At 52.7% G+C, this 21,597-nt stretch overlaps 1 protein-coding gene across 1 annotated transcript in view; it reads left to right on the forward strand.

The window, feature by feature from the left end:
* The window catches only part of KIAA1755 (KIAA1755 ortholog), a 38,605-nt gene extending 18,545 nt beyond the window's left edge, over window positions 1-20,060 (forward strand). The window contains exons 4-14 of the mRNA XM_040249001.1: window positions 190-387; window positions 3,254-3,377; window positions 6,210-6,303; window positions 7,349-7,435; window positions 8,522-8,638; window positions 10,770-10,868; window positions 11,750-11,898; window positions 13,618-13,756; window positions 14,983-15,105; window positions 15,753-15,971; window positions 18,767-20,060. Of these exons, the coding sequence (XP_040104935.1) occupies window positions 190-387; window positions 3,254-3,377; window positions 6,210-6,303; window positions 7,349-7,435; window positions 8,522-8,638; window positions 10,770-10,868; window positions 11,750-11,898; window positions 13,618-13,756; window positions 14,983-15,105; window positions 15,753-15,971; window positions 18,767-19,468 (2,051 nt within the window). The 3' untranslated portion in view covers window positions 19,469-20,060. The remainder of the gene's footprint in view (window positions 1-189; window positions 388-3,253; window positions 3,378-6,209; window positions 6,304-7,348; window positions 7,436-8,521; window positions 8,639-10,769; window positions 10,869-11,749; window positions 11,899-13,617; window positions 13,757-14,982; window positions 15,106-15,752; window positions 15,972-18,766) is intronic.
* The last annotated feature ends 1,537 nt before the right edge of the window (window positions 20,061-21,597 follow it).

Here is a 21,597-nt window from a genome sequence, read left to right on the forward strand (position 1 = left end):
GAGGATCTCATCTGCCTCCTCGAGTTGTTTTGAGGTTCAAAGACAACACCAGTAGTAAGGAGCTTAGCACAATGCCTGCCACATGGAAGGAGATCGATATTGTAAGCGCTTATCGTTAGGCAGAATGTGAGAAAACATTTTCCCTGGGAAAATCCATCTTCTGCAATATTCTTTGTTGTTTATCCGCAGCTGGAACAACTCAGACCAAAACATCTGGCCTAGACGCTGACTCAGACCCAGTGACCGAGGAAAAGGCTGACTTCCCAGAAGCTTCTGCAGGCCCTCCAGAAAAAAGCCCCGCTCTGGACGAGGACCCCCCAGGGCTTGAGCCCAGGATTGGGGCCCTGAGCGTGGAGATCTTCCATTCCAGGATAGCATGCCTGCCAGGTCCTCAGGGGCTGTAGGGGCAAGTGGAGGTGAAGGGGAGGGAGCGGTGGGGGTGGGGATAGGGGTGGCTGAGAATCTTCTGATGTTGGTGGGTATGGGGGAGGCAGGGAAGGTCCTAGATGCCTGTGTTCTGGACCAGGCCTCCCTGGGACTCAGATTTTTCATCTTTCCAATGAAGGAGGTTAAAGCAATTTCTAGGTATTCATTCATCCATCTATCCATTCCTCCCTCCCTCCATCCATCCACCCATCTGTCTTACTTCCAGTGAGGCCATCAAGGTGAATGTCTTAGGTCAGGTTCCCTAGAAGCAAAGCTTCAGACAGGGATCCCTTGGGGTAGTGATTTATTTTCCTGAAGGTTGCTTTCAGGGGAAGGGGAGTGAGAGAGGCAGGGCAAGGCAGGGGAGAAGCTAAGCCAGGATGTGACCTGATTCTCTGGGGGTGGGACAGCTCTGGAGCATGAATTATATCACAGAGATTGTTCTATTTTAAGGTTCAGGGGCTGACCTGTTGTATACCAGGATCTGTGAGTCATCAGCTGCAGGCTGATCCTGGGATGAGGATGCAAGTGAACCTGTGACCCAGTTCAGCGGAGGGCAATTCTTCAGACAAGGGGACATCTCTGGGCCAATTTATAGCCTGTAACTACAGTCTTTGGGGGATGAGTGCTCTGACCTGATAACGGGGGTCTGAATGGGGTGTCAACGTCATCCAGTACTGAGAGTGTTATCACTCTTGTTTAACATTTTTTCATCTTTGCAATAAAGATTTATTGAGCACATACTATGTGTCAGACCCTGGGCTTAGCACTGAGGCTTCAGCAGAGAACCAAGCCTGCTCTCAGGAAGCATATTCTGGGAGTAAATTCAACAGGTTATTACAGTAGATTATTATAATTCACTGTAAAATGTGACTATGTGGCATTACAGGGGGCTTTGGGAGGAGTGGTGAGGCCCCTGGGGTGCTTGGGGTAGAGGAGAGGTCAGGCAAGACTGCCTGAAGGAAGTGATGTGAAACTCAGTTCTGTAGTATGAGTAGGTGTCATCTGTGTAACATGGTGGGGATGGTGTTCCAGGCAGAGAGAACAGCATATGCAAAGTTCTGCAAGCAAGAGAAACCACAGTGCTTTCTGGGAACTGACTGTCCTGCAAGTCTGTTTTATTTCATAGGCATCTAAATTTCTGCGGACGTGTCCGGGGTGGGGGGGACACCAATCTGTCATTTTGTTTTCCTTTTTGAAAATATTTGTTTATTTATTTGGCTGCCTTGAGTCTTAGCTCTGGCATGTGGGTTCTTTGTTGTGGGCTTCTCTCTAGTTGCAGCACGTGGGCTCAGTAGCTGCAGTGCTGAGGCTTAGCTGCCCGTGGCATGTGAGATCTTAGTTCCCCAACCAGGGATCGAGCCCTTGTCCCCTGCATTGGAAGGCAGATTCTTAACCATTGGACCACCAGGGCAATCCCTGCTCTGTCATTTTAAAATTCCCGGAGGACATTGTCTGTCTTCTTGGTCATCTTTGTTGAAGCTCAGGCTGTTTGTTCCTATATTCGTGTTAAGTTGCTTCAGCTGTGTCTGACTCTTTGCGACCCCATGGACTGCAGCCTGCCAGGCCCCTCTGTCCATGGAATTCTCCAGGCAAGAATACTGGAGCGGGTTGCCATGCCCTCCTCCAAGGGTCTTCCCTACCTGGGGATTGAACCTGCGTCTCTTATGTTTCCTGCATTGGCAGGTGGGTTCTTTACCACTAGCACCCTCTGGGAAGCCCTGTCCCCACGTTAATTGTTCACAAAGTCTCACAATCCTTCTGTGTTCTAGATGGTTGCATCTGTGTGTAAGGCAACACTTGCGAAGGTGGTTAAGTTTGTGGAAGGCTTCATGAGCTGCAAAGGGTCTCCCACACTTCCACCCTGTGGAGGGTTGTACTTGCACAGAGTCAACAGTGCTCGCTGAAGGGTGGCCTTGAGTGAGGTGACTTTGGGGGTCAGGGCTGTGCGTCCAGAGTGCAGGGCAGGCCTAGTTTCCAGTGGCCAGGGCCTCTTTCCCCCTGCTATACTCTCCCTTCCTCACAGTGTAGACAGACTATGCTGACCCCCTGGGCCTCAGACTCTTGACCCTTGTGGGGAGCATGGGGCACACTGTCTGGATTCCTGGAACAGGAAATAGTCTGTGGAGAACTCATGGTTAGATGTCTGCAAGAATAAATAGTGGGACTTCCCTTACAGTCCAAACTCTGCATGCAGGGGGCACTGGTTCAATCCCTGGTCAGGGAAGATCTCGAATGCCGCGTGGTATGGCCAAAAAAAAAAAAAGTCAGCTGTGGAATGCACACTCACCACATGGGGGCTGAGATGAGGACAGAGATAATGGCTATTACAACAACTGCTGTTTATGAGGCCCTTGCCCTGTGTTAAATGTTTCTCAGGAACTGTTTCATTTAGTCTTTGAAATAACCTAATCTGCTCAGTATTGTATTCTCCCCATTTAACAGATGAGGGAACTGAGGCTCAGAGACACACTGACGTGTCTAAGGACACAGAACAAGTCAGTGCAGAACTGGAACTTCAATTCCTGTCTGTGTGACCCCAAAGCTCATTCTGTGAGCTCTGTTCTGCCCGAGGTGCCCAGGGCAAGGGGAGCCCAGAGGAGGGTGAGGCTGCCTCCGCATGGAGGATGGTTTTGGGGATTACTTTTCTGAAGAAGTAGCTTTTGAACTGGGTCTTGAGGGATGAATGGGAGTTCAGATGGAGAAGAGAAAGGGGATTCCAGACAGAGGGGCCAGTACAGGCAAAGCCTAGAGGCCACAGAGCAGGTTCCTATAGAAGGGGCTCCATCAAAGTGCTCACTGCTCCTGTGTGTGCTTTCTCTTCCAGGCGGTCGGGACAGGGCGGGGCGGCCCCTGCTTCTGGTGTCAACCACCAAGGGCCCCTGGGAGGCGCCATGGTGCACAGCGTCGGAGGTCACCAAGCTGTTTTCTTACCTGTGCACCATCCCCAGGTAAGGGGCTGGGCCAGCCTGACCACCCCATGCCTCCTCGGCCTCTTAGCCCAGAGCCCAGCACCATGTACCATATGAAGAGACGTCACATCCTCTCGGTCCTGAGCCAGATGCTGGGAAGAAAGCAGGACAGACCGAAAAAGCAGTATAGTCCCTGCCACTGGGGCGTTCCCAGGCTGGCGGAGGAGATGGATGGTGTGCAAGGAACCGGCCACGGACCAGCAGCTCTCAGGAGTGTTAGTGTGGTGAAGAAAACAGGGATATCGTAGATCAGTGCGGTTCTCAAACTCAACAGGCATCAGAACCATCTGGAGGGCTGTTACAACAAATGGTTGGGCCCCACCTCCAGAGTTTCTGATTCAGTCGACCGGTCTGCATAAGACCTGACGATGTGTATTTCTAACAAGTTTCCTGGTGATACTGATGCTGGTGAGCTGCAAACACATTTTGAGAGCCTCCGTTGTAAAATGAAGGACGAGGGGTGGTTAGTTTCAATTGAGAAATCAGGGAAGGCTTCCCCAAGGAAGTGATAATTGAGTTAGTGATGTACAGGGAAGCTTGGCATGCTGCAGTCCATAGGGTCGCAAAGAGTCAGACAGACTGAGCAACTGAACTGAACTGATTTGAATTATAGATATTTGTTGAACAAATGAAGGAAACGGTGAATGGGTGAAGGAATGAATAAGTGAGAGAGCAAAAGTGAGTGAGTGATGAGGCTCACTTATCCCTGATGACAAGTGATGACCAGGCTTATTTCTACCACCGCCCCTTCCCTCCACCTCCCATAAGACTTCAGGATGGACTGCCTGGGGAAAAGATACCCTCTTTCCTCTGAGTTGCAGCGCTCAGGCAGAGGTGGGTGGGTTGGGGGGACTCATGGGACTCTTTGGAACCTCCTCCTCCAGCTCCACCCTGTGGGAACCAACACTGCCACCTGCTGGCCACTGAGATTTTTCTACCCTTTGTCCAAAGAGGAGTGGTTTTTCCGGTCTGAAGGGGAGATCGAATCCACCCCTGCCCCCCACCAATCTGCTGTGTGACCTGGGAGTGGTAACTTTGCCTCTCTGAAATGCCCCCTGAAAAAGGGAGATGACCAAGTGGGCTGTGAGACCAAGTATGATCACAAAAAGGGAAGTGAGGTGCAGTGTGTTTTCAGTTGCTCAGTCATGTCCGACTCTTTTCGACCCCATGGACTGCAGCACGCCAGGCTTCCCTGTCCTTCACCATCTCCTGGAATTTGCTCAAATTCATGTCCGTTGAGTTGGTGATGCCATCCAACCATCCCATCCTCTGTCCTCCCCTTCTCCTCCTGCCTTCAACCTTTCCCAGTATCAAGGTCTTTTCTAATGGGTCGGCTCTTCGCATCAGATGGCCAGAGCACTGGAGCTTCAGCTTCAGCATCAGTGCTTCTAGTGAATATTCAGGACTGATTTCCTTTAGGATTGCACCTGGGGATTTCTTTTAGAACTGCACATGGGGTTCTCATATGCTGGGGTTGCCTCTCCATTCCTGTTGTAAACCACCATTGCTGGGCACCTCCCCTGAGACAGGCTTCATGCTGGGTCATGCTAGGGACCCCAATCCTCCTATATTGGGCCTTGACCTCTATGGGTGTCCAGGCTGGCGGTGGAGGCAGGGGTGGAAATGAACTTCCCTCCCAGTATGGGCACAGCCAGAAGCAGGTGAGGACATGAATTCAGAGCCCTGGCCTCCCCTCCGGAAGCTCGCTTTCACTGTCTGCTATATCACTGCCCAGCACCTCGTTTCCCTTCTCAGGACAGTAATAACAGCAGACATTGACATCCCTGTTTCTAATCCATCAGTCCTCACCACAGCCCCCGGAAGCCTACACTATTATTAGCCAGCCCCATTTACAGCTGGGAAACTGACTTCCAGAGGGGTGAAACAACATGCCCAGGTGACTGCCGCAGCTCCACATCCCACACTGGCCACCTCTGGCTTTGGTCTGTGACTTGGGTGGTTGTAAGACTTGAAGGCAGTTGCAGGCTACTTTCCCAGTCTGATTGAATGGCTAGGGTACTTGGAACCGCAGACTGCCTGGCTCCACCCCCTACCCACTGGACACATTTCTTGGCTGACAGAGCAAGGGTGGAGGTGAAGTATTGTTATTTTAACAAGTTCTGACAATTGAAACTGTTTGGAAAGTCCCAAGGTAATCACTGAAAAGTGCACTGTGAACCGGTGAGGATGTTTGGGCTGCAAGTAACAAATGTATCAGTCTTTGTCTCTGCCTTATAGCTCTTTGTAAGAACATTTTAAAGGAGAAAATGTCTTTCCCAGAAGTCCCCAACAAACATCTCCTCACATCTCATTGGCCAGAAAATGTCACATGGTCCCTATCTAAACCAATCATTAGCCAGGGAAATTGGGTCAGCTGTTGGCCTCAACCAATCAGAATCCAGCCCCTGGGGGAGGAAGGGATGTGGTTATAGGAAGAAAGTTGGATTCTTGAACAAAATGAGCCTTCTCCCCCAACAAAAGGGGTGAATGAAGGTTGGGGGACTCACCTACTACAACTGGGATAGTAGCATATAGTTTGTGATTATTAGGGTGTCTGAGAGGGCTGTGTGAGGTACTGTAGGAGCCCTGAAGAGGGAGCAATAAGCTCTGCCTGGAGAAGAATCATGGAGGGCTCCCTGGAAGTGGTGTGTGTTGGGGGCTTGGGGAGGCACTGTAAATTTGTCTTGTAGGATGGAGTTCAGTAGTATCCAGGTTTCTAGCAGCCAGTTTCCCTCACCTTCCACTGGGTCCTTCCCCTTCAAGGGCCCTGACTGAACCAGTAAGACTGCCAATTCTGTTTACCACCCACAGGCCTGAAGATAAAACTAAGGGGTTGGCAGTTGTGATTGATGCTAGGAAACAGCCCCCACATCCCGGTCTGGTCAGTGCCCTGCAGGCCACCCAGGTGAGTGAAGTGGACAGCCTCAGCCTACCAAGTTTTAGAAGCATTGGAGGCCTTTGGATATTCACAGATCCTGGGGATGCTCAGAGCTAGGACCAGGACCCCAGGCAGGGAACCTTAGTTGCAGATGATAGAAACCCCAGCCCAGGGGATTTCCCTGGTGGTCCAGTGGATAAGACTCTGTACTTCCACTGCAGAGGGCTTGGGTTCATTTCCTGTTTGGGGAACTAAGATCCCACATGCTGTGCAGCAAAAGAAACCCCAACCCAAACACACTTAAGACAAAGGTCATTCATTGGCTGATGTGACTCAGTCTGGAAATTAAATCCAGCTTCAAGTATGACTTGATTTGGGGGCTCAGATATTGTTACGAGGGTCTGGTTTCTCTCCCCATTTCTGGCTCCATTCCTCTGGAAGAGTGCCATTATCAGGCAGGTCCCACTCTTTGTGGCAGTGTGGTCCCCACCATCTCTAATTTCATATGGTCTGTCATTTAAGCCCCATAGAAAAGAGCAATTCCTTCCCCAGAAGTCCTAGTAAAAGCTTTTTTGAGGACCTTTTTAGCCCCTGTTGGCTCAGGTGTCCATCCATCAGTCAACCTCTGTGGTCAGGGGACTGTGGCACATTGATTGGCTTAGGTTTAGCTCACATAAATCTCACCAACTGAGAATGGGGCAGGGAAGAGATTCATAATTCACCAGTACAGGCAGCAGCATAAAAGGAAGTTTGGGATAAGCTCACCTTGTGGTCTAACCTCCACCCCATCTCCTACTTCTCCCTTTACAGATGGGGAAGCTGAGACCCAGAGGGGGCGGGGCACGCAGAAAGGTTGCAACCCAGCTTGAACCTGCTGCTCCTTTGACTTCTGATGACTCCCAATAAATCATTTGACTCATCCTCCAAATAAGGATCCCAGCCCTCTCTTCCATGTGGATCCCAGCCATGGGGAACCCTTACTCCTGTCCCTGTGGCCCATTTGCCTACATCTTAGAGGGGAGGCTCGGTGAGGGCCTAGGCAGATCAGCTCTGAAATGGTTCTCTCTGACAGGCGCTGGTCCCAGCCTCCATCCGTGCCATGCTCTTCCTGGGGGAGAAGGAGGCAGCTCTCCAGCTGGAGGCATTACCTGACATCCAGGTAAGGGGAAGGCAGCATCGGTTGAGGTGCAGAGGAGTTGGGCTTGAGCTGAGCTGGGGTGAGGAATGGTGGCCCTGGAATAATAGAGTGCAGGTTAATTAGATACGAGGCCTGGATGCTGCAAGTCTCCTGCCCAGCCCCCATGGTGTGCAGGCGTGCTCAGTCACATCTGATTCTTTGCAGTCTCATGGACTGTAGCCTGTCAGGCTCCTCTGTCCATGGAATTCTCCAGGCAAGAATAATGGAGTGGGCTGCCATTTCCTCCTCCAGGGGATCTTCCTGACCCAGGGATTGAACCTGTGTGCCCTACACTGGCAAGCAGATTCTTTACCACTCAAACACCAGGGGTGCCTACAGATTTCTTGGGGAATCACTGGTTCCCCCAAGTACTGATTAAGTGGTTCTGGATTAGGCCTGGGATTCTGCATTCTAGCATGTTGCTAAAGTGCTGCTGGGACTGCTGGTCCGTGGAGCACACTTGAAAAACCAGGGATGGAAAATGGGCTCCAAAACCCCACAGAATTCTCCCCATCCCAAGCTTAGGTATCTGGAGCTGTTTGTACCATAAGCCTCAAGCTTCACCACCTGGGAGAAGCAGTCAGCTAGTCCCTGCTCCACATCTTAGTGGGTACTGTTAGGATTTGGCGACCTTTCTCAACATCCCCAAGAACATCTTCATGGGTCTCCAGAAAACGGTACAAGGACTGCAGAGAAGTTTCATGACAAGGGCCAGCTTTAATCGGTTCGTGTGATTGCCCGGACAACTGTGCTGGAAAGAGCCCAGCTCAGAGGGAAGGAGTGCTGTGATCGATTAATGATGTCTGCCTCCATCACAGGCTAGGAGAGTGGCAGTATGAGCGCTGTTTGTTTGCTATTCCTTACACAGGGTCTGGCTCTCAACTTTGATTTATCAGAGTTTCCAGAGAAAATCCTTTGCCCAGAAAGCAACTCTTAAAGCCAGGAACAGTCTTACCCATGGGAGGTGGAGAAATGCTGGGGCATGGATCTGGGCAGGACCTTCTCAGACATTGGTCTCTACACTGAGTTCCCTGGTCAGAATGAATTTTTTTGTGTGTGTGTCTGCAGGTAGAGGTGCTGACCTCACTGAAGGCCCTGAGCCACCACGTGGACCCCAGCCAGCTCCCTACGGCCCTGGAAGGCCCCTTCCCCTACTGTCATGGCGAGTGGGTGCAATTCTTCCAGGTGTCTATCATCACCGCCTTCACCCCACACCCTCATCCCTTCTCTTTCTCCACTCTCTATCCTGTTCCATGGACCCACCTGAAATCTGGTTCAAAAATAGTCATTCAACAAACACTGATAATGAGGGTGCAGAGTGGAGTGAAGGAGAGCTCAGGCTCTGGGGCCCAACGGCCTGGCTCCCACCCCCAGCTCTGCTGTGTGACCTTGGGGAAGTTATACACCTTCTCTGAGCTCTTTTCCTCAATAACAGAATGGGGGTTAAGAAGAGTACCTCCTCCTGGGGCTAGTGTGAGACTTGGGGTAAAGAGCTTAGAAGAAAGAGTGTCTGCCACATGCTAAGAGTGATGTGAGTGTTTCCCGCAAACACATTTTCAGGCATCTGCTTTGTGGACGCACATATCTCGGAGAACTTGGGGTCTGGTCGGGGAGGCAGGCGTGCTCCCTCCTGCAAGAGAGAGGAACTAAGGAAACTGCCAGGGGTCTGCTGCTTTCCCATGTGACCTCAGTCCCTACTCACCCCAACCCTGCAAGGGGGTATCTCCTGCCCGGTTTAGCACATGAGGATGCACAGGGTGGGCATGACTTCAGCAGAACACAGGTGCTTATGGGCTTAAACCACCCGAGGACCAGTGCTGAGAGCTGGGCCCGGGGCAGCTTGACTTCAACACTATTCCTATTTGGAGCTGGATAATTCATTTTGGGGGTGAGCTGTTTGCACACTGTCAAGAGATTAGTACCAGCCCTGGACCCTACCCACTCTGATAATAGCCTCCTCCAAATGATGACAACCAAAACTGTCTCCAGACATCACCAGGTGTCCCCTGGCGTGGGAGACCATCCCCACTGAGAACCACCAGTCTCTAGTCCCACATGGCCGTTTGCTTGTTTGCTTTTGGTCCATGCTCTTCTTTTTAATTGGATCTATTTTCAAACAGACCATACATTCAAAATTCAGTTAGTACAGAAGGGTGTAAACTGAAAAATCTCTTACCCTACTCGTCCCACAGGTCCCCAGTTCCCCTCTACAGAGATCTCCAGTTCCTCCAAGGACTTTAAACTATCTTTTTGCTTTAATGCCTTCCCTTTAAATAGAATCTTACCTATAGACCCAGCCTATAGAAGCTTCCCTGGTTGCTCAGATGGTAAAGAATCTGCCTGCAATGCAGGAGACCTGGGTTCAATCCCTGGGTCAGGAATATCCCCTGGAGAAGGGAATGGCCTTCAGTATTCTTGCCTGGAGAATCCCAAAAAGCGAGGAGCCTGGTGGGCTACAGTCCATGGGATCGCAAAGAGTTGTACACGACTGAGCGATTAGCATTTTCACTTTCATAAAGCTGATAATGAAGATGACTAAGGATGCTATTCTAAGTGCCTGGCACAAATAAACCCATTTAGTCTTCACACAAGCCTCTAAGGCAGGAACTACTGTGCTCCCATTTTATAGAGGAAGTGGAGGCACAGAGAGGTTAAGAAACTTGCCCAAGGCCTCACAGCTAGCAAGTGGTAAAGCCAGGCTGAAGTGGGACCCAGAGAAGATGGCCTCCAACCCTGCCATCTCACCCCTCCTACCGTTCCCTCCCTCACCATACCCCAGTGGCCTGAGAGTAGGTCAGACCTGTCCTCTGTATTTTCCCTTCTCATTTCCAGCATGAGTGGTTCTCAAACTGTGGTCCCTGGACCAGCAGCATCAGCCTCACCTGGGAACCTGTTAGAAATGTGCACTCTCATGACCCACCCCAGAGAAACTAAACCAGAAACTTGGGGGGAGGGCTCAACCGCCTGGATTTAAAAAAAAATAATTCCCTTGATGTGGACCATTTTAAGATTCTTTATTGAATTTGTTACAGTATTTCTTCTAGTTTACATTTTGGTTTTTTGGCCAAGAGGCGTGTAGAATCTTAGCTCCCCAACCAAGGATCAGACAGCCCTGCATCCCCTGCATTGGAAGGCGAACTCTTAACCACTGGCCCACCAGGAAAGTCCTGCAGCCTGGATTTTAACTGGTTTTCCAGGCAATTCTGATGCAGCTAACATTTGAGAACCACCAGCCTGCATGTCCTCCTGGTGGGTGGAGGGGAGCGGCGTCCTCTTTGCAGGCTGACACCCCAACTCTGGGCCTCCTGTCCTGCAGAAGCTGGATCCTTTCCTTGTTGACCTTCGCCAGGCCTCCTGCCTGCTAAAGGCTTCCATCAAGGAGTTTGAGAAGGGTGAGCCCCCTGGAGGGGTGCAGGTGAGCTGGGGGCCAGAAGTGGGGAAACCACAACATACCCCCGATTCCATGGACCAAGGGCTCAGTGAAGGGGCTTTGTTTTCATTCATTCATTCAGCTGATATTTATTGGACAGTTACTATGTGTCATGCCCTGGAGACCCAGCCTGGGGCAGATTGACTTGTCCCTGCCTTCATGGGGCTCATGGTGCAGTGTGAGAGGTCATTAAAAAAAAAAAGTAAACAGAAATGGACATGTCACTACAAGTGACGCTAAAGGCTGTGAAAGTAAGATTGAGAGCAATGGGGAAGGAGGGTATTGAAGCTGAGCCTTGAAGGATGAGATGGAACCCTGGGAAGAGGAACAGGATTGTGCTCCAAGTGGAGGGCAATCATGTTCAAAGCCCTGAGGTGGGGCTGTGCTTGGTATATTTGAGCAAGGAGGCCAGTGTGGAACAAAGTAGGGGAAAAGGAGGAGACCTGCTAGGTCCACAGCTGTATCAGGGAGAAGCTGGATTGGGATTTGATTCTAAATGGGAAGGGAAGCCACTGGACAGTTCTAAGCAGCAGTGGGATGATCAAATGGGCCCTTTGAGATCTGTCCGGTTGCCATACAGAGAACAGACTGCAGGGGGAGCCAGGGTGCTGTGGGGAAATCAGTGGAGCCCTGGGATGGAAATCCCAGAAACAGATGATGGTGCTTGGACCAGTGAGGTTGCCATGGTGTTGAGAGGAAGCTTGGTTTGAGGAGATGTTTTAGAGATAGAAAGGATGGACTTTCCGTAAGACCTTGAATACCAGTTGGGTATTCAAGGGGAGTCAGGTAGAATCAGGGTGTGGGGAGTCCTGGAAGGTTATAGGAAAGTGGGAACTGAGTCTCAGGCTACTTCCCTACCCTGGCAGGAGGCCTCCAGGTGTCTGAACAAGTCCAAGGAGCTGATGGAGGCCGTGCTAAGGGACCCAGGCCTGATGAGCCTCCAGCGGGAAGGCGGAGCCACCCTGGCCAGGCTGAGACAGGAGGGCAGCAGGCTGAACTTCAACCCAGACGTCAGGTATGGGCACCAGGCTTTTCCTCCCCTACCCCATCCTGTTCCCTGGGCTGTGACCCAGAACTGGGGGCACTTTGCTGAGGGGACACATAGGATGGGCTCTGAGGATGTCCGGGATGGGGTGTTTGCAGTGCCCATACCCCGAGCTGAGGCTTCTACCTTGGCAAGTCCCTTCTCTGTGGCCCTCCTAAACCCAGACATTGGAGGACAAGCTCCCCCGCTTCCAGTGACCATCATCAACCAAGCACCATCTTTGACCTAAACCCTGGGCTGAGGGCCTTCAAGAGCTTGTCTCTTATTCCTCATAAGATTACATGAGGCCCACATCCTCCTATTTGGCTGATGGATGCTGAGGCTGAGAAAAGGGAAGTAAGAGCCAGGCTTTGTGAACACTAACCCCTGAACTGCCCTGCCTTCCCTGGCAGGGGCCTGAGAGAACTTCACGGTCTCAGAACCACAGAGTGAACAGTGCACATTCCTAGAAAGTAGCAATTTTCTTAAAGTTAGGGATGGGGTGGGGTGCAAATCAGCAATTAAATCAACCAGCAATTGTAAAAATTTTGTCTCTGTTAGAATGAGCACAATTACAAAGTTTGCATACGCTTCCGAGAATGTTTTGGTTATTTAACCAACCCCAAATAGCACTTAGTATGAGCACAGCATTGTTCTACGGGTCTCACGAATGTTAACGTGTTTAATTCCCACCCACAAAGCGGATCCTAGTACCGTCCTCATTTTACAGTGGAAGAGCCTGAAGCTCGGAGAGAAGATAAGTGACTTGCCCAGGGTCACGCAGCCAGGACTTAAACCCAGGCAGCCTGGCCCAGAATCTTGAACACACTACCCTGAACTGTGCCCACAGACAGATTCATGCAGATGTGAGGGCTGGGCAGCAGCTCCTGGAGGTGGAGTCATCTCCCTGCCCCTCACATGGCCTGGTGGGGCTGGCAATGCCTTTCCCAGGACGCCCCTGCCTGACTGGTTGGGCTCCGGGGCCCCTTTGTTTCGCCATAGGCCCTTCCAGACCGCTGGCCACCAGCAGTTCCACGAGGGGGCGCTGTGGTCCCATGTGAGCCACTCTGCGTGTTGGTTCTACAGCCCTTGCCTGTCCCCAGCTTCCTCCCGCCCTTTGCCGGACAGCCTGGCATTTTCCATCCTGTTCACTCACCCGGGGCGCTCACCCATTCCCTGGAAAGGCAGTGACCCGTGGGAAGGTGCGGTCAGATGAGGCTCCCTCCAGGAAAATGGACTCTCCTTCCCTCTCCTCTTTTACCTTTTCCTTCTAAAGGATTGATAGGGCAGAGGAGGGTGCAACCACCTTGCGAAGTGGGTTCTGTTACCCTACTTGTTATAGCTGAAGAAACGGAGATGCAGAAAGGGTGAGGAATTTGCATAAGCTCTTCTTACTGGAAGGTAGCAGGCCTGGGGTGTGAACCCAGATCTGTCCAGCTCGGTTCCTACCTTCCTAGGGAAAGACAGGGTCATTTGGTTTCCTGCTGTGGCCTCTGGTCCTCCCAGTCCAGCGGAAGGCCAAGGCTGAGGCCCAGAGAGGTGTGGGGACCTGCCCAAGGTCACACAGCAAGTCAGCAGCTGAAGCACCCAGGCCAAGGCCACCGAGTTGGAGGGAGTTAGGGAGGCAGGCCTATGCTGGGCAGGAGTGCAGGGAGTGGGGGGCAAGGGATCAACATCTTGGGTTTTTGCTCACCCTCCGTGGCCTCCCAGGAGCCATCTGGCCGAAGCTGCCGCCCTGTACAGCCTTGTGGATGAGCAGCTGCACGTCCTGGCCACCGTGTCCAACCACCTCCTGAGAAGGCTGGAGCTCCGTGTCCGTCTGGGCCGCCTGGAAGCTGCCATCCACCAGGTGAGAGGGGGAAGGAGGAGGCTGGCCCAGGGACCTGAGGGTGGAGGTGCAGCTCCTGCCGGCCCAGGCCCTGCCCCAGCCAGGCGCTTTGCTCTGGTATAAAGATACCAGGTTGGCACTTCTTGGAGAGCCAGGTAGGGGTTCTTGGAGCACACGACATGCACTCCGTAAAGGTGCTTGGTGACTGAGGACATAGCTCGAGATGCTACATTTTTTTTAATGTATATAATTTTGTATATTTATTTATTTATGGCTGTGCTAAGTCTTCATTGCTGCACGGGTTCTCCAGTTGCGGCGAGCAGGAGCTACTCTAGTTACAATGCACAGGTCTCATGACGGTGGCTTCTCCTATTGCTGGTTCTAGGTTTGCTGGGCTCAGTAGTTGCAGCTCCTGGGCTCTAAAGCACAGGCTCATTAGTTGTGATGCACAGGCTTCGTTGCTCCGAAGCACATGGGATCTTCCCCAACCAGGGATCAAACCTGTGTCTCCTCCATTGGCAGGCAGTTTTTTTTTACCGGTGAGCCATCAGGGAAGCCCCCCAGAAGCTGCATTTCTTAAATACCAACTTTGTCCCAAGCCCTGGGCTGGGGCCTTTGCGACCATCACCACTTTTCAACCTCATCCCTTACCAGCGACATTGGCAAGACTTTAGGATTTCGCCTACTCACTGATGAGGAAACAGAGTCTGGGAGACGTTATGTCACCTGCCCTTGTCGCACACCTGGGGGTCTGATCCTGGAGCCCACACCGGGCACCATCTGTCTAAATGCCGGTGCCTAGAGCCACCATCTCCCTGCATGCTCGGGGTCGTGGAGCACAGGGTGCCTGGAGCCAGACGGCTTGGGTTCCAGTACCGGCTCCAGCACTTACTAGTGGTGTGATCTAGACAAGGTACTTAACTATTCAGTGCCTAGGTTTCCTCATCTGTTAAATGGGGGATGAAATTAGTGGCCACATGGGGCTTTGTGAGGATAAAGTAGGTGAGTATGTGCCCTTTAGGACACCCCAGAATATAAAGAGGACTTGTGCGATCGAGAGCCATTTTACCCCATCTGTCCCTCACTGAATCCTCATGTCTCCAGAATTATAGGGGGGTGTTTCAGGCCGGGTCAGTGGGCCCCCAAATGACTGAGGATAAGACCTCAGCCTCTCAAGAAAGCAGGAGGTTGGCCAAGGGATGTTTCCTCAGCAGTCCCTCACATCCAAACTTCCCTCCCTGCTCCAGGTCAGCCACTGGATGGAGCAGGAAGGAAGCCGGTGCCTGCAAGTGCTGACCCCCAAGGACGGAAGCTTGGAGACAGTGGAGAAAGCCCACGCAGAGTTCGAGGACTTCTTCCTTCAGGCTGCGGTGCGTTCCTGAGACTGAGGGACAGGATGGGAGCAGATGGAGAGGACGAGAGCAGGGTGGGGGTGGCACTGCTGGGAAAAGGTGCGAAGGTGGAGAAGTACTAGAAAGCTGCTCGAGACAGTGGGGGAAGCAGCTTGGATCACAAAGGGTTCGGCTTAGATACCACCTCCTCCAGGAAGCCTTCCCTGACTACCCAGTCCAAAGATAACCAGTCTCAGAATCCCTGATGGATTTCTTAAAATACAGATTCCAGAGTCCTACTCTAGCCCTACTGAATCAGCCTGGGAGGTGGGGGGAGTCTGCCTCCTCGATGTGCTGGGCCCTGGGGCCCAGGGCAATTCGGCCCCTGTTTTAACCTTCAGGGAACCTCCAGGCCAGTTTTTTTTTTTTTTTTTTTGGAAGGTGGGTTGGAGGGGCAACAGGGAAATAGTCAGAAAGGGAACACCATGGTGACATAGATGAGAAGCCTCTAATTCAGACTCTAGGGTCAGGGAATTTTTCCAGAAGAAGGTGACACTAAGTAGAGTCTCAGTGGGCAAAGTGAACCCCGGGTTCCCATTTTATAGATGAGGAAACTGAGACTCAGGAAGTCTCATATCTTGGTAGAGAGGCTGGAGCTGAGTGGACACCCTCCCCTCCCCGCTCAGGCCCAGTACCGCCGCGGCCTGGAGCTGTGCAAGCAGGCGGCCCAGCTGGCAGCGGCAGCCAGGGCTGGGGAGGCAGGAGGGACCGAGCTCCCGGAGCTGGCAGCCTTTGCCTTCACCCAGCGGGCCTTCCAGGCAAAGCTGACCCACTTCTACATGGCGGCCGAGCGGCAACGCACAGACCTGGAGACACTGCTCCACCTCCACCACTTCTGCAAGAAGGTGAGCCTTCCGGCATAGGCTTCCCACCCCTGCCTCCAGCACCTGGAAAGAAGGGTGAGGCAGGAGCTGCCGGACACAGCGCTAGGCTCTCTTCACTCCACAGTCACTTCCATAGGAAAGAGAATCAGCTGCATTTTCTGAAAGGGAAGCAAGGTTTGCAAGATGAAGTTACCCTCCTAAACCAGATCCAGCTGATCTCTGAACCCGGTTTGTCCCACTACACAGGAGCCTCCCAGGGACACGAACTCTCAGAGGACCCTTGGAAAACATCTGCTTCTTAAGTGATGGGTTTAGGGGCAGGTTGTTGTCATTCAGTTGCTCAGTCGTGTCAGACTCTTTGTGACCTCATGAACTGCAGCACGCCAGGCTTCCCTGTCCTTCACTGTCTCCCAGAGTTTGCTCAAACTCATGTCCATCGAGTCAGTGATGCCATCCAACCATCTCATCCTCTACGCCCCTTTGTCCTCCTGCCCTCGATCTTTCCCAGCATCAGGGTCTTTTCCAGTCTGTCGGCTCTTTGCATTAGGTGATCAAAGTATTGGAGCTTCAGCTTCGGTATCAATCCTTCCAATGAATATTCAGGGTTGATTTCCTTTAGCATTGACTGGTTTGATTTCCTTACCATCCAAGGGACTCTCAAAAGTCTTCTCCAGCACCACAGTTCAAAAGCATCAATTCTTAAGCATTCAGCCTTCTTTATGGTCCAACTCTCACATCCATACCTGACTACTGGAAAAACCATAGCTTTGACTATATGGACCTTTGTTGGCAAAATTATGTCTCTGCCTTTTTAATGTGCTGTCTAGGTTTGTCATTGCTTTTTGGAGCCTGGGGATTTCTGAGAATCTGATCAAAGTCATAGACTTGCCCTCCATATATAGACCTTTGCTGGCAACTTCATGGGGTGAGAACCAGGCTGAGAACCTTGATCTCGTCCCACCTCTCTGTTGCAGAGTTGGGGCAACAGGAGGAAGAGGGGTAATGCCTCATGGGTTAAGGATATCTGGAAGCTTCTCTCCCTTGTTTACTAAATTTAGCCAGTTTCAGCCCCATCAACCTTCTCTGGAGAAAGCAAACTAGCTCCAACACAGAGGCCTTCGCACTGGCTGTTCTCTCAGGCTGGAAAACTTTTCCCCTTGACAGGCTGGCTTCTTGCCTTTGGTAAGTCTCAGCTCATATGTCCCTTCCTCACAGAGGCCCTGCCTGAGCCCCAGCCCCTGCCCCACCTGCCCCGTTCGCTCTCATCACCCTGTGCTGATGACTTCATGGAGCTCTTTGCAATCTGAGCTTATCCTATGGCTCCATCACCTGCTCACCTCTCCCTTATCTGTCACTGTGAGCTGGGCTCCCCGAGCAGGGACCAGGTCCAACTGGGTCCTGGTTCTATCACGGTGCCCAGGGCAGGATCAGCACCCAGAGGAGGCTCAGTAATTGGTCGCGTGAATGGAGGAAGAGTGAGGAGTCTGGTGGAGGGAGAAGGGCTGGGAGGCATGCAGGAGCCCAGAGTCTTTCAGAGGTCATACAAGACAGGAGGGGATGGCCTTAACCTTCATTCCCACCTGGCCTGTCTCTCGGTGTTCAGCCTGGGTAGGCCCTGTTCTCCTCTCTGGCTTTGAATTTTAATCCGTACAATAAGCAGTGGGGCAAGATGGTTTCTGAGGTGCTGTCCACCTCTGTCTGATTTGGCCTGGAATATCTGGTCCCAGACAGACAGACAGCCGGACGGCTCAGTGCTGGGCTCAGCCCCAGATGGAGAGCGTGCGGGCGGCAGCTTTGGCACTAAATAATAATAACACGATTGTGCCGCTAAGGGAGATTTATGGAGCCCTTTCCCAGCCATGAGCTCAGTGTGCTTCCGCGAATATGAAGCCATTTATCTACAGACAAGTTCCTTTAATCCGCGGAAGGATGGTTTCCTCGGAGAAAATGGTTCTCCAGTCCCCACCACCTAATGACTCGCTGTCGGCTTCTAAATTAATGGAGAGAAAGATTATGTTTTTCATGAGCTGCTGGAAATGTGTTGGCTCCTTTGCGGCCTGCAGACATTTTGTAGGTGACGTGGGGACAAGCAGAATCCCCAAAAGGGGCCTGACCGGAGTGAGGAGGCTTCCAGGCCAGGTCTGGCTGACAGTCTCCCTGTGGAACTGCAAGGGTGTGGCCCCGCCTGGGCCAGTTTCTCCTGTGCAAGGAGGTGCTTGCAAGATACCCTCTTTAGGCAGGACAGTTGAGTTCAAATCCCAGCTTCTCCCTGACCTGAGGCAAGTGACTTCACATCTCTGAGCCTCAGTTTCCTCCTCTGTAAAATGGGCCACTGGTTCAGTGAGATCCTACATGAGATGCACAGAGGCTGGCAGACGGTCGGTAGTTCAATCAATATTAGCTAGTCTCCTCCCTCAGCACCACTTATTAGGGGTTCAAACCGTCCAAGAATCCACATTTTTCAGCTCCCGAATTTTCATGATTATCTACCACAACCTCCACTTTACAGAGGGGGAATCTGAGCCCTAGAGAGGGTTGAGTCCTTACTGGTCCCTAAGTCTGGAAGACTGGCCTAAAGATCTCAAGGGTGCTGGGGATTGTTTCTGGTGGGTCCTTGGGGAAGAAAGAGGAATACTGTTATCAGCAGCAGCAGCAGAGAGAACACAGCCATGCTGGGTGGGGAGGGGCCTAACATGGATTGGGCATTTTTATTAATTCTCTCTAGCTAGATTCATTCTTGAAGCCTCCTCTCTGCTCAGAGGAAGTACATCCCTATCTTCACGGAGCCCTCACCCCCCTCTTTTGTTGTCTCCCAGGTGACCTGGTTCCACATGGACTGTCAGGACCTGATGGCCCAGCTCAGGCTGGGCAAGGCCCAGAGGACCAGCCCTGGGGACCAGCGCCGTCTCCACCGCTACCTGCAGCGCCTGGCATCTGAGTTTCCTGCTGAGAAGCTCACAGCCATGGGGCTGCAGGTGGCCTCATTGAGCCGGGAGGGCCTGGGCCGGGACCTGTGGGAGGAGGCCCAGGCGAGACACGAGGACATCCAGATGCTCTTGAAGAAGGCGCTGGCCCACTGTCCGTGCCCGGCGGGTTCCCCCGCCCGCCCCGTGTGCCCAGAACTCAGAGGGGCGGCCGCCAAGGACCAGGGCCTGAATGGGGAAGTCACTTCCAAGGGCAGATGGGACCTGCCCCTCCAGGACTCACTGGGTTCAGATCGTTCGCCCAAATCCCGTTGGCCTCCTTGGGCCCCCAGGCGTGGACAGAACAGAAATTTCCAAGCGGCTCCTCCAACCCAAGAAGCTGGCCAGGCTGTTGAGGCTGATGAAGGCAAAAGCTCCCATGGGCCCTTGGACCCCGCTCCTGAGCGTTTCCTCACCGCCCTCTTCTCCTGGCAGCGACTCCCCAGGCAGACTCAGGTACCCCAGCCTGCTGGGGACAGCTTCTCCTCGGAGGGGACAGGCTCACAGACGTCTCTGGAGGACTCGCCCCACACGAGTCCCCCTGCTTCCCTCTAGCTGGGAGTTCCCGTCAATCACACCAGGCTCCCGAGGGCGTGGGGCGGTGGGTGCCTGGGGTGGAGCCCAGCAACAGATGCGGAGCCCGGGACTATCCCTCAGAACGTGGCTACTGAGTTTGGCCTGTGCTTGGAGGATGAGAACCCGGCACCTGCTCCTGGCCCCAGGTAGCTCCGGGAAGCCCGACTCTCACATTCAGGATAGTGAGAGCACAGGACAGGGCAGGGCAGGGCAGGGCAGGACAGGACATGGGGGAGTGTGGCATTGGCTCCAAAACCCCAGAGCTTCATCAGGGAAAGAACTGACGGTACAGACCTTCCCAGAGGTCTCTGACCTAGGCAGGCCAGATGCCCACCTGGAGTTCTGGGGTGTGCCAGCTTCCCCTAGGAACACGAGGGGCAGAGCTGCCCTCATGATGGAACCCAGGGTGGGGAGATTGGGGAGTGGTTTCTTGTCTTAGGGGCCCACAAGGAAACAGACCCTACGCAAGGATTCGAGTGCACATTTCTTTGGCTTTGATCCCAGGAACTACTGGCAAAGGAGCAGGGGGAGTGAGTCTGGGAAGGGAATAAAGGGTGTGCTGTCAAGGGAACTATTGCGTGTAATTTATTTGCTGGCACTGCTGGCCTCAAGCAAAGAGAATCACCTGCTGGAGGCCAGTTAGTGCACAAAAGGGGTAGGGAGGTGGACTGTCTGCCGCATCTCTGTCACTTGGCTCCTCCAACAGACATGAGCATCAGTCTGAAGTTCAAGGAACCCCAGAGAGGAACCCTTCCTTCTCCTGTATCTCTGTCTTCTTCCCCTCCCCAGCACAGGTCCTCAGACCCTACCATCCGCTTTCCCCACCCCCAATCCCCACCTCTCTTTAGGCACAGCCTCTGGTGTCCAGTGCCCTCAGGTTTTGCTGTGGTAGGGAGCCACGTCCCCAGCCAGCAGGTGGTGCGAGGAGACAGTGGGAAGAGACCCAAGAGGCTCTGAGATCAGAGCATCCAGAAGAAAGCGAGCCTTTCACAATGCCCGGAGTGACCCCAGCTGGCGCCTCCCCTGAATGTCATTATCCAGAGTGTGCGCCCATCTGTCCTAGGATGCCTCACCAAGGTGGCCTCTGGTAGCTTAGCCCTGGAATTTTCCTGGCTCCAGGATGAGGGTGGGGCACATGTCCTCCCACAAGATGAGGCTCTAGAAGGAGCAGGGGAGGCAGGACCAGAGAACAAACAGGGTTTCTCAAGAGCTGTCTCAGTAGAGAGAGCCACACAAACCTCAAGGCCCAAAATGTCTCTGGGCATCTTCCGGGACTCAAGATTCCATCAGGAGTGGTCTGAGGCCTCTCTGCCTGAGAACCACAAGCAGAGCTGATCGAAGGCAGCTTCCTAGGGGATCCCACCCCAGATAATCAAAACCAGACCGTGGGGTGGGGTGGCTGGAACTTGCATTTGTTACCAACTGCTCAGGCAACACAGTGAAGTGTGGGTGCTGTTGGGAAACACTTGGGGCTGAGACCTGAGCCGGTCCCCTGACCCCAACCCCAAGCCAGCTCTGATCTTTCATTCCAGTCTCCTGCCTTCTGTCCAGACAGGCCTGAGGATGCAGGAGGCATTTGATTGCCCATCTCCATCCATGCCTGTTGCCTCAGAGGGGGGCTGAAGGCTCTTAAAATGCTGTTGCCATAGCAACAGCATCCAGCCAGTGGGGACCACAGGCAGGGAGCCAGGGTACCTGGGGTGTAAGGATGAAAACTGAGTTCTGAGAGGCTACAGCTACTGCTAGGGCTGAGGGGGGCTGAGGAGGGGTATGGATAATCCAGGAATCCTTGGGAGAGAGGGTCTCCAAAGCCATCTTGTACATCCCTCTGTCTCCAAAAAGAACTGAACCCCAACAACTTGTTTATTCATAGCAGCCCCAAGGAGAGAAGGGGGTGCAGAAATGAAATATAGTAATTAATAATAGTAGGGCTTTCTGGTGGCTTGCTAGTAAAGAATGCCAGCCAATGCAAGAGACACAGGTTCGACCCCTGGTCTGGGAGGATCCCACATGCCAAGAAGCAGCTAAACCGGTGCACCACAACTACTGAGCCTGTGCTCTAGAGCCCAGGAACTGCAACTATGGAGCCCTCATGCTACAACTACTGA

This window comes from Oryx dammah, unplaced genomic scaffold (assembly GCF_014754425.2).
Source record: "Oryx dammah isolate SB20612 unplaced genomic scaffold, SCBI_Odam_1.1 HiC_scaffold_10, whole genome shotgun sequence".
Classification (NCBI taxonomy): domain Eukaryota; kingdom Metazoa; phylum Chordata; class Mammalia; order Artiodactyla; family Bovidae; genus Oryx; species Oryx dammah.